General features: G+C 38.1%; 1 protein-coding gene across 3 annotated transcripts in view; it reads right to left on the bottom strand.

Annotated features, from left to right (window-relative positions):
• Positions 1 to 697: 697 nt before the first annotated feature.
• The window catches only part of LOC113674245 (uncharacterized), a 43,512-nt gene continuing 32,084 nt past the window's right edge, over positions 698 to 12,125 (bottom strand). For 2 of the 3 annotated variants that reach the window (XM_089199764.1, XM_089199766.1), the window contains exons 56-76: positions 11,822 to 11,905; positions 11,611 to 11,694; positions 10,873 to 10,956; positions 10,697 to 10,780; positions 10,359 to 10,442; positions 9,856 to 9,939; positions 9,281 to 9,448; positions 8,813 to 8,875; positions 8,396 to 8,505; positions 8,270 to 8,302; positions 7,865 to 7,906; positions 7,714 to 7,775; positions 7,372 to 7,403; positions 5,698 to 5,768; positions 4,540 to 4,642; positions 4,108 to 4,176; positions 3,612 to 3,719; positions 3,331 to 3,383; positions 3,156 to 3,180; positions 2,008 to 2,100; positions 698 to 1,397 (exon numbers count right to left, since the gene is read on the bottom strand). In XM_089199764.1, coding sequence (XP_089055890.1) covers positions 1,311 to 1,397; positions 2,008 to 2,100; positions 3,156 to 3,180; positions 3,331 to 3,383; positions 3,612 to 3,719; positions 4,108 to 4,176; positions 4,540 to 4,642; positions 5,698 to 5,768; positions 7,372 to 7,403; positions 7,714 to 7,775; positions 7,865 to 7,906; positions 8,270 to 8,302; positions 8,396 to 8,505; positions 8,813 to 8,875; positions 9,281 to 9,448; positions 9,856 to 9,939; positions 10,359 to 10,442; positions 10,697 to 10,780; positions 10,873 to 10,956; positions 11,611 to 11,694; positions 11,822 to 11,905 — 1,623 coding nt within the window. In that variant the 3' untranslated portion in view covers positions 698 to 1,310. The remainder of the gene's footprint in view (positions 1,398 to 2,007; positions 2,101 to 3,155; positions 3,181 to 3,330; positions 3,384 to 3,611; positions 3,720 to 4,107; positions 4,177 to 4,539; positions 4,643 to 5,697; positions 5,769 to 7,371; positions 7,404 to 7,713; positions 7,776 to 7,864; positions 7,907 to 8,269; positions 8,303 to 8,395; positions 8,506 to 8,812; positions 8,876 to 9,280; positions 9,449 to 9,855; positions 9,940 to 10,358; positions 10,443 to 10,696; positions 10,781 to 10,872; positions 10,957 to 11,610; positions 11,695 to 11,821; positions 11,906 to 12,125) is intronic. The other variant, XM_089199765.1, reaches the window with a different exon arrangement.

The raw sequence follows: 12,125 nt of genomic DNA, 5'->3' as shown, positions 1-12,125 counted from the left end.
TTAAACTAAAGAAGTTTTCTCCATTAAAATCTCTGTTTGAAGTTAACTTGAACCAGATAACCTCACTCGTTTTCCGTTTGACCGGCTCGACGACGACAGCCTCAACCTTTGTAATCTTTGAGGAAAGGAGCAACTTGCGGTGAAACTGCCCGATGACTTCTCAGCACAAAATTATCGTGCCTCGTAATGCAGCCGATTCTTTCGTCAAAAGTTAGCTTGTGATTTGCTAAGGGAATCATTCTACGGCAACGAAACTCTAAAGCACTGACCAAGGGGAACCTTCGCCGCACTTAGTGCGAAGGAATAAAATGTTACGTCAACAACTACCCATTCTTAACATAGATTTCGCCATAGAAAACAAAACAAAAACGCAACAAACTAAACATTCAGTAACGGGAGTTTTTTGTTCTAATCTTGACCTCAACACCACACGCGAGAGACCGTCTTAGACAGTCTTCGTCGAAATCATTGTTTGATGCAGGCGGTCGAAATCTTCGTTTGATGCAGGCGGTTCTCCTTCCTAGGTTCTCCTTCGTAGGGCTGAACCGTACTCGCAACTTTTATTTTTTGAAATCTTTCTTCTATCGGAATTGGTTTTTATATATGATAAGCTAAATATTTACGCAAAAAAAAAATTTCGTGTCATAGGCACTTTAAGAGAGAGCAGCGGGAATAAGGCTAAAAGAGTCAGACGCTATGCGGCTGTAACATCTTTATTGGCAAACTTTACACTTCTTTACGTACATAAGATGAGATGATTCTATCAATAAATAAAACAAAGTTCTCAAAATTATAAAGTAAAATAATAAAATATACTTTTCTCACGCTCGCTCACGTAACAGCATTTACAGATTACAATTCCCTTCAAAAGAGATATTTGCAAATTCACTCAATGGTTATAAATGAAATATATTATTATCATTTGATAAAAATTGAAATTAAAAACGAGGTCACGAAAAGACCAAAATATTCTTTCAGAAAAAATAATTATGAAAAACAAAGATTGAGTTCCCTAGATTTCTAGAGATCAAAAGGTATTTTTTCAGACCATAAGATGCAAAGAGGAAATATTGGAATTTTATACCGCCTGATCACTATTCAGTTAAGAAAAGATTATAATGAATTTAGCACTAGAATTGTCAACAATTTTTCTAACTAAAGAATATAATTTTATCCCTCTACTGGTTTAGAGCCCAAAGTGGAGGAAAGCTACAATGTAGCTGAACTGAAGAAGAAATTTAAGTAGCACATGTGAACTTTTTTTCCAAGGATTTTAGGGTCGTTTCGGAGTAGATGCAGTGGAGTAGTTGTCATGTTTCTTGATTTTCCATCTGTGTTGTTAAATCTCGTACTTTTTGTGCCCAATACTCACTGCTTTGCTGTAGTTGGATTGAGAGCTACAAAAGATATCAAGATACTCCAGTCAAAGATCAGTCTGCCATTATCCAATTAAGATATTGTTCCTTGAATTTAAAAGTTTAAATTTCTAGTGGCAAGTTGCAGACATAGATTTTTTAACTTAGATCTGAGCGGCAATTATGCGCCTCCACTGATCTTGAAGAGGTGCGAAACCTCTGTAAGCTCCAGTTGTCACCATTGCGTCGGATCGATTAGGGTTTGATCACTGGGATGTGAAAAATTATCGGGTTTGAGGGTATTGCGGGGTTTGATTGAATTTTTTTGCGGTTTGGGATGATTTTTCTTCTACGGTTTTGCGGTTTCTTGTAGACCCCAATGCCCCCCTTCTCTATCTCGCTTGTATGCTAAATAAAAAAGATGTCTATTTGAGAAGCGAGAAACAGAAGTGGAAAAGTGAAAAAAATATGAGTGAGTAACATGAAAATAGGGAATATCCCCTGCCATAAGGTAACGAGCCCAGCGCATTATCAGTCTTAAATCCACAACGCTACAGATTTGCTGGGATCTATCAACCATTTCGGTTTTCATTTCTTGAAATTATTGATCTCGCTTAAATAGGCTGTCAGTTTTCCCTCGCTCGCGGCATACCTCACCGACTCTCTGAATCCAATACGACTTATCCAGTATTTGAGGATCCTTCACACCAGCTTTCTCCATTTCTTTTCTCATTATAGACCTCACCTGTATCGACACAAACAAAAATTCTCACAAGTGTGAGGAAGGAATGACTCCTTCATACCAGCATTTTTGAGAGCGGTCGTGCAAGGAACCCCAACTCCAACGTCACCGAATGCATTTACGTGGTAAAGCCTTGAAAACACCGTGTAATATTATAGTAGAGCTCGCAGCGCGAGCAGCATAGCTCCATATTTTAGGAAATAGTAGTGAATCAATCTTCTCCATCCCAAGGCACCTTTGTTTCCTACTGGTTTGTTCAGTGGTTTATCTCATTTGATTTTTTCAAAACGTTGCACGTTACATTTTATGATTTTATCGCAATTAACGACAATTTTCAGCAACAAAAATAACAAAAGATCTGTTATGGTAATCACTACGTATTATGATATCATCAATCATAACGGTTATGATTGATGATCATATTCCATGGATAGTGAATTTGTACAATTCGTTTGTTAAATGCTGATGAGTTTATCACTAAATGCTAATGTGGAGAACAGTTAAGAACAATCGTGAACATTTGTCCAAATACGTCGTCACCGTTAAATTTTCCACGTGAAAATTCCCGATCAACTGGTGACTGTTAAGTCACAAAAATCAGCAGGCGAGTTTTCATAACATGCCACTAACATTCTCGTGATCTGTTTGGGCACGTACGAGTGATTCACGTTGGGGGTTACCGCACTTAGCCAAGAATAAGCCAAGAACATTCTGTAGAACCTGAAGGTCATAAAGGTGTGCATATACCGTAGTGCTTTTGAATAAATATACTTGCCTTTCTGCTGAATTTTTGTGAGTCTACAGTCACCACCACCCGATGGAAATCATTACCCTTGGTAGCATCGGTTGATTGGGAATTTTCACGGAAAAAATTCAGCGGTGGAAATGTATTTGAAAAAATGTTTGCAATTTTTATCAATTGTTCTCCATCACCATTCAGTGACAAATCATTAGCATATAACGAATGGGTTAGACGAGTTGACTCTAATTAAATTATTATTGAGAAGACAATTACAAAAATAGACTGAATGGACTCAAGACGTAATTGCAACCTTTACCTTGTCTTTCTGAGCCGACTTTTGTCTGTAAAATAAGAAAAAATAGCCCTAAGTCCAAATACTATGAAAATAATCAGAGGAATCGTATGGATACGAAGACGAAAACTGGACGATGGACATTCGAATTTAATTGTCTGGCTAGAGGAAACGTCGATAGACTAGGGATTTTACTTACAGTCCTTTGTCGATAGACGAGTAGGCTGAGTCGTTCAAACCATATGCGTCAATCTGAAGAGAAAAGTTAGTTGAAAATTTTAAACTTCCATTTTTTGAGGGCAGTCTTCTGAAATGATATCCAATCTAAGATTTTCAGACTTAAGTTACGGTCTGTTTATCGTACAGGAAAAAAAATTGGTAGATTATTTTGCACGTTTTTAGGGGCAGTGGCTCCTTGTATGTAAGTATTAACACTACAGTCATCACATGAGAAATTCATATCACGTGACTAGGACTTACTATGTGGTCTGTATCTCTATGCGGTACCTCGGCAAATTTGTACGACTCCACTTGAGCTTTAAGAGCCATTACAGTTTGATCACGTGATTCTAATTGAAGTTGTAGGCTCTATGGAAAAAACAGAATACATTCACTATTAATCAAAAACGCTTAATAGCTATTTTCAACGTTTGAGGAGGATGAGTACAACGAAATATTGCCTACTGAACCTCTTGGCTTTATTGTTGTCACTGAAATGAATGGCAGTGACTGGTAACTGATGCTATCGTTTTTCAATTTTTCCTCAAGACAAAAATTTTCCTTCCCGAGTACAAATTCAGCATCGCAAAACCAAGCGTATATTATTAAAATCTAACACCTCATACCGAGGTATATGAGCGGATAACTAGTAAAGAATGAACAAATCATTTATACATTATTCGAAGCTAAAAATTCGATGTAAAGGAATTATGCACATAGCACCCTTTAACGAGGACATACTGACTGTCATAATCACCTTCCTGGCTGCAGCTTCTCTATCTATAATATGTCTTTGACGAAGATTTTCTTTGTTTAATGAGTTAAGCTGCAGAGATAACGGGAAAGAGTTCAAGAAAAATTGATAAGTAGAACTCAAAGAAGAAATGCTAAGGAAAAAAATGTCCAATCAACGACTTGCTGATTAGAGAAAAACTTACTCGATTGTGACATATTAAGCTCAATGAAATCCCCATTCAGAGGGTACCCTTATGAGTTGAAAACTGTTTTGGCCTCATATTTGCGGTTCCCCTCTCCCCCCCTCCCCCACCTTCCACACCGACGTACTAAAGGTATTGGAGTATTTTTTCCGCCGAGGCAATGTTTGTGTCGATCGAATTAATGAGTCACTTGAATAGAGGTTTTTACAAGGAGAGTATCCATTGTGGTTAAGTACGGCATGAGAACTGACCTGTTGGTTGAGTTGTTGAATACTTTCCACGTTTGACTTTAATCGACTGTGAAGATCTTCAATGGCGTGGGCCTTGCTCATCGCTTCGGTGTTTTGGTCGTTCCTATGAAGAAAATAGAACATTATCTTAGAGCTAAGCACTACAGACACGGACTATCAAAAGTGTGCAAAAACAAAAAAATAAAAATGATCGTGATATGGTTCTCAGAGTTCTGAAATAAGTTCACAAAATTACAATTGCTATTCTGTTCCCTATAGACCAAGGGTGGGGAGGGGGGGGGGAGGGAATGATAGGTGTAGATTAAACAGGTGCTGCTTGTAAGGACTCTTAAAATCCGCTGTTCCCTGTTCGCTCGATGCCTTCTCGCGGCGTCTCCCGCTTAGCTCGCGCCAAGATTGTAAATTCGGAAACTGATACAAGGGAAGTACACAAGGGTCATTATTTTAAATGTTAAGAACATTTCCTTCAACACAAATCTTATGCGAGGTTAATTGTGTGGATTTCAAACGTAATAGTTTTAAAAATTGAAGAAACCCGAAAAATTTCTTGCGTAAGCATTCTTCACGCAAGTAAACGTTCCGGCTATAATTTTTTGTGTGATAATTTAATTTACCTAGCACTCGAGGCGTGAATTTCTTTCACCGTAAATTAAGGGGCTTATTCAGGGTCGACGGTAACAGCTGTTCACATATAATTTGGGCTTGAAAATAGACTCGCTACGGAAATGTAAATGACACCTTTTCTCCTATTTAACATTTCTCTACGAAAGAAACTAATAAAAAAGATTTCAAAAGCGTTGGTGTCTCACCAAATTAATACACGCAATCGGAGTATGAACGGATTAGTTGAAGCTGTACAAAAGCAAACCAATTTCACTAGCGAAAGGATTGCCGTTTTAAAATGCAAGATTCGGATTTACTGCCCGTAATAACTTTTCTTGACTAAATCGCAGACCTACTCATTAGAAAAGAATTCTAATAAAAAAAAAAATCTAGTAAAGGGGCAAGAGCGCTAAATGGAAACATATAGTGTTTGGTGGAATCATTACGATATCTCATTGGCGTCGAGTAATAAAACACGGTATTGACCAGCTGGCAGCATATCGTTGACGCCAGGTGATATGATGCCGTATCTAATAGTTGCCAGTTAATACTCACTCATATTCCTGAAGACGATTGCGGAGTTGATGAAGCAGCACCTGTTGCTGAGCAGAATGCGACTGGAGGGACTGTTGGATAATAATAAGAGAAATTGTAATGGAATGTTATATTTTGATTCTTAAGATAGTTTTGCCCTAGTTTTCCATTCTTTGTAAACACAAGAATGAAGTTGTCGGAGAATTCCTTGCAATACGAGAAATATTATCCTACATTTTTTTTTTTTACTTGAAGGTTTTAGTTTACGGAAGGCAAGCTCTTTCCGGTAACTAACAAAATACAGTTTTGAACAGAAAAAAAAACACAGTATCACCAAAGCTCTGAACATTTAAGGTTGTAAGGCAATCAATCAAAAAAAAAACTCGACTAAGAATTCAGTTTTCTTGAAGAACTGGTAGAGAGTGTCAAGAAGGTATTTTCTGCAATACTGAAATAAAAGTTCCAGATTTAATGCCCACAAAACTGAATCCCACTCACATGTGAGAAGGCAGGACACAGTCCTTGACAGTTGAGACAGGCAAAACTAAGTTGATGTTCGAATCGAACATAACACGAACAGTTATGAAGCGGATTAGTGCAGCGGCCACGGATCTTTCCGAAGCCGTCCAGATTTGTTAACGAACCAAAGAACGGTTCACCAATGCAGAGAAGAACTGAGCTATCCCCACTATGGACAGAATCGCTATCACAATCGGCCATCATCAAAGTTGAACTTGCTAAAGGACGCCCTCTGTTTGTCGAACTTATAATGTTAAAATTCTAAAGCGTAGATTTTTCGCTCAAACACGGTCTTTTTTTTTCAGCTATAGTCGACTTTCTTTCTGAATTGATAAATCGAGATGCGTGACAAAAAATCCAAGTAAGCTATTGCTGAAAGAGCTGTTCTTAGTCGTCCTTCGAGCTTATTTGTTGAGCTACACTTTCAAAATTGTGCCTCCACGTAGCAGCTGTCGATCTGTTTTGGTATTAAAATTCTACAACAGTTTCGTGTATCATGTTTTAAATGTTAAATGTGGCAAAAATCATTAAAACGTATTCTTCGTTAACAATTCACAAACATAGAGAGAGGTGGACATATTTTCTTTTTGCACATAACCGTTTAATTAAAGAGCATAACGTGAAAACGGCAGGTGTTTCTAAATTCCTTTTCCTGTAAAGTTTTGCAACTCGAGGCACGTTATAGTTAAAAAAAGATGAAGTTTATACATAACGAGATTTCCTTTGTGACGAAAACTTAAGGAGAAAAACCTCGAACAACTGCGAACTGACCGTGATCTTGACTCAAAACACTCAAAGCCCAAATAATTAAATCGTAAATAGCCACTAAATCATTAATATCTCTACAAATTTAATGTTTTATTTGAAAATAAGATCTTGAATAGCGGCGACATACAGGTATCAAAAACCACAATAATCCTGACGGACATTAATTACCGTTAATGACTTGAATTAGCAGCTAACACCTTGAACCACAATGATTATACTTAATTAGGGGAAACGTAAAATACATATTTTAAGCCACAAGATTGCGATGAAAACGAAACAAAACTTGTAGTGGATCACGACATGAAGAAAAACTCTACAACTTTACAAAACAGGGTGTGAAACAGTTTTAAACACAGCGTATGACATTGTGAATAAGCCTTTAACCAAATAATGGATTGTAAAACTAACCTTTAATCGTTCACTATCCATTATTCTTTCCTCTGGAAGATGAAGAAATTCATATAACAAATCATTTATAATTGAGGATTCGTTAGAAGATGTTAATTTAGAGAGATTCGGAGTTTTCATGCTACATATCTAAAAGTGTCATGGTCATTACTACTAAAAATACGAAAATAAAGTGCCACCATTTTCATGAAAAGTTTTGGTACATATTTGCCCTTTAACATGGTCTGAGCAGGGATAATTCCTTCGCGTTGGTTTAAAGCGGTCTCCTTTATTTTTTCCTAGTATTACCCGCTTTGAGACAACAAGGAAAGAAAGATTATGATTCCTGACATGTGAATTCACCTAATTCAGCCTTCATCACAGCATTCTCCTTTTTCAGTGATTCTGTTGACTCAGCAAGTTGTCTTAAAGGAGAGAGGGGAAATCTCGTTAATATAACAAAATGAACAAGGGATTGAAAATGATTTCAGGCCAACTGGAAAAAAATACTTACTCTTTATCCGACTGTAGAGCAGAAATTCGTCCTTCTTGCTCTCTGCAGAAATAGGAGTTTGCTAATCAATCAATCATTCAATCAGTCAATCAGATAGACAGAGGAAAGGCAGTCAGTCTGTCAGTAAGTTAGTCAGTCGGTCAGGTGGACTGTCAGTCACTCAGCAGGGCAGTCTGTCGGAGGGTCTATCAGTTAATCAACTATCAAGTCCGCTAATGGTAACTATTTTCCCTCCGTTACACAAACGGATCAATAGGCTACCTGGGAGTTAGGCTATTGATTGGTCTGTTTGTTGTGCAGCCGTCCTCATCTGCCAATATGTAGGTCGATATATCAGGTAGAATTCTCTCAAACTCTTCCCCTTCAGAGTCAATTATCAAACAAAAACTAATGAAAAAAATTTACCTCAATCTTCCGGCTAGCCTTTCGTTCCCTTCCCTGAGTAAAAAATAGCAAAAGGTTTTCAACCCAATAACTTACATTTTGACTTATACCAAATGTTTATCTATAAAAAACCTAGTAAGAACTTACTTCTGTTCCTTCACCCAGCTGTTGACATTTTCCACAACAAGTTCGCTTTCACGATGTAACCGATCGCCATTTGCTCGAGCATCCTCTAGAGATACGCGAAGGGTTTGGACCTGAAAATAGTTGTAGACAGTAAGGAGAGACTGACCTCGTTTCTAGGGTTAGGCAAGAGCACAGACCCTTAGAACGAGGTTACGAAGCAGAGGCCAGGATCGACAGTATGGTGGCTGATGTTTTTTCCACAAGAAACTGATAACTTCCGCAAAAGTGAAAGGGTTCCAAGCCACAGCAAAGTGTTTTAAGTTAATTTAAAATTTTTGGAGATTCCGTTATTTCGAAAGTTTTTACATCAGAACACACAAAACTATATCAAGACTCACCCCATACTTAATGGTGAAGATAATCTTCTTTGAAACCTACCTCTTCCATGCAGCTCTGATGCTGCTGTCGTGATATGTGAAATTCATGCTTGAGTTTGTCATTCTACAGGAAGAAGAGATCTCATCATTGACTTATTTTCTGTACAACGGGAGCTATGTAAACCATTTAGCCAAAAGGAAGCAGAGCTCTAAAAGAGAACCGTCTGTAACCAGTAGCAAGCAATTTGGAGGAACTCTGTGACGTGTAGTACACGTCACAGATGGAATGACTTGAAAGATCAATCCTTCACTCTGCCTTCAATTTGAACAGATGATTACAACCTAGGTTGTAAGCTTCTAATTATAATTGATCTATTATTTTAAGCTAACCTTTTTAACCTTAAAGCTTTTTTAACCTCAATTCATCTCATTAAACCAGTACATGTTCTAAGCTTTTCATTGATGTAATTCTCCGAATTATCATTGGCTATTTTCATGCTGGGATTTCAAGGGAAGTTTTTTGAAGTACCTCATCTTGTACAAGGCGATGTTTCTCCTGTAGCGTTGCCAACTCAACTTTGAGAACCACTAGCTGCTCATCTCTTCTGGACGCTTCTTGAGATTGCTTGTGAAGTTTGTCTTGAGAAACCCCAAGCTGACTTTTTAATTCGTCTATATTCCTGGCGTACTGTTGGATCTTGAAATAAAAACAATGGTCGATCAGTTTATCGGTTGGCCAGACGTAAGTCTGTCAGTCAGAAAGTGAAACTGTATGTCTCTCTTTCTGTCTGTCTATCTCTCTGTCAGTAAGTTAATCAGTGAGCCACTGTACATCTAGTACAGTAAGTCAAATAGTGATCGACTCAATCGCTCTCTTGTCAAGTCAGACTTTCTGTCAGCCTTTCGACGAGTCACCAAATAAATATTCAGCGAGTCAATCAGAATTCATTAATTGAAGCCCTAAGTCAGCCAGTCACTAATAAAGTCTCTCACAAAGTCAATCAGACAGTCACACAATCAATCAGTCAGTTAATAACTCAGTCAAACAGTCAGTTAATCTTTCGGTCGGTCAGCCTACTTCAGTCCAAGCTAAAGTTTACTCACCTCTCCGTCAGCATGTTTGGTTTTGTCCTGATATCTTTTCAGGTCCGTCTTCAATTTCCGAACTTTTTCCTCCAGTCCTAAGATCTTTGCAAACAGGAATACAAGATCAGATAAAAGGCTTACCAATAAAGTAATGGAAAAAGTACTGGTTGGAAGACTAAGTGACCCAATGATCAACGCGCTGGACAACAGACCGAGGGACCTGGGCTCGAGGTTTATCAGTGGCCATTGTGTTCTGTTCGTGGGTAGGAAACTTTGCTATCACGGTGCTCGTCTACAGCTATTAGTAACAATAGTTAAAATTTTTGTTTGGGGAAATTGAGAAAATGTTTTGTGTGGGGGAGAGGGAAGGGGGGCCCTCGAGTGGTCCCGACTTCATTTTACTTTTTTTCAGTAATAATTTGACAGCTAGGCAGCTTGGTGCGTAACTGGACGGTTGTTATTCTGAGTTAGTGTGCATGTAAGGAATCTGTTGCTACGGTCAAATATAGAAAAATAGTTACCTGTTCGTCCATAGCCTGGCTTTTTTGCTTTGTTGTTGCTAACTCCATTTTGACATTTGCTAAGTTTTTAGATCGCTGTGCCAGCTGGAAACATAAACGAGAATCTTGTGTTACACAAATGTCAGGAGATAATAAAGTCGAAGATGGTAGAATTACAAGCAACCCAACATGTCTGATCTAGGTGAAATTTTTATAAAGACGTATCTTAGGGTTTTTATTTGAGGAATAGGCAGAGAATTACACAAAATTATGGTACTAGCTTCTTTGAGCTATTAGGCATGTAAATACAATCAACACAGATGAAGATTTATAGCGCAAAAAAAAAACCAGCAATCTACCTGATCCATGGCTTCCTTGTGATTGCCGTGTGCACCAGCAAGCTGTACCTTCAAGTTTTGCACATTTTTTTCGAGGTTTCCAATCTTCAAAGCAATGAAAAGAATGAGAACATAAGCTCACGGTTTTAATCTGTTAAAACTCAGAAATAAGGAAGAGACTTAAATGTGTTACCAACCTGCATTGAGGCATTCCTGTGGTTCTCTTGCGCACGCTCTAAGTCTTTCTGAAATTGGTGGAGTGTTTCCTCATAGCGTTTAACCTGAAATATAAGAAAAGACGGAACAATAATAAATTAATAAAATGTCTTCCCTGTTAAAGTAATTTTCAATCAAGTGTCGAAAGTAATCCGAAATTTTATTGGTTTTACTTTACTTCGATCTGTGATTGGTCCGGAAAACTCGCTCACTCTCTCGACCAATCAGAAACAAAACATAAAACCATTCACAACTTAGGCGCCCGCGTTTTCCCGCACTTTAGGCAGTTTGGTTGTTCATACCTTGAGTTCTCACTGGCTCTTCAAAACAACGTTGGTTTTGGTTTTATGGCACTCAATAGAAAATCCCTCTTTTATAAAGTGAAAGTGACTTTCAAAGTGCAACTCGCTCGGGGAACATTTTCATTGGTGAGAAGCATATTAGAGGATTAAACACTTATGGGGCAGGTCAGGCCCCATTCATCAAGGCAGGTGAAAACGTAAGAAAAAGAAAATTAAAAGGATTGCGTTTCCAAATTTATCTGGCATAGCGTCTGCAAGGCCTAAGTGGCTACCACAATGAGAGCGGCAACACCTTTAAGGAGTTACAAGCCCCCCTGTTTTCATCAACTGATACCGTCAAAGACACTCCAAGGCTGTTGCTGTGGATTTAAAACCACAAGAATAACATATAACCATACCGTGAAAACTCCGCCTTACCTCATTTGAGTGGTTCTTGATTTTCTTCTGCGCCGAGTTCATGTCAGTTTTTAGAACCCGTATATCAGCATCACGAGCTGCGATCTAATGAATAAACAAGTATTGTAACAAGCAAGCCACACTCAAATATTTTGACTAAAGTCAGCCGATTAATGCAATTCACCATTTTTAGGTATCGATTTGATTTAAAGCAAGGTAGTGTATTGCGTACCTCTTCCATGATGTTTTTGTTTTTCTCTAATACTCCACCGAGCTCTTCCCGCAGCTGACCATTCGCTTTCTCTTTGTCCCGAATCTGAGTGTTATATAAACGAATGAAAATACTCAGTTAATATTCTTCTAAATTTGGACATTTTCAGACTAAATAACCCACTAGTGGTTGATTTTAATTTCATAGATGAAAGCGATTGGAATATCTGCTCAATATTTTCAAGCAACCCGCTGATAATTAAACGGCGATTTCTCGGCAGGGAACCAGTTTGCGCTATATCGTTACAAAGAACTGTATCGAACAC

The sequence above is a fragment of the Pocillopora damicornis genome, chromosome 3 (assembly GCF_964200805.1).
Source record: "Pocillopora damicornis chromosome 3, jaPocDami1.2, whole genome shotgun sequence".
Taxonomy (NCBI): Eukaryota; Metazoa; Cnidaria; class Anthozoa; order Scleractinia; family Pocilloporidae; genus Pocillopora; species Pocillopora damicornis.
The sequence above is the reverse complement of the archived record's forward strand: the minus strand, read 5'-3'. Positions and strand labels throughout refer to the sequence as shown.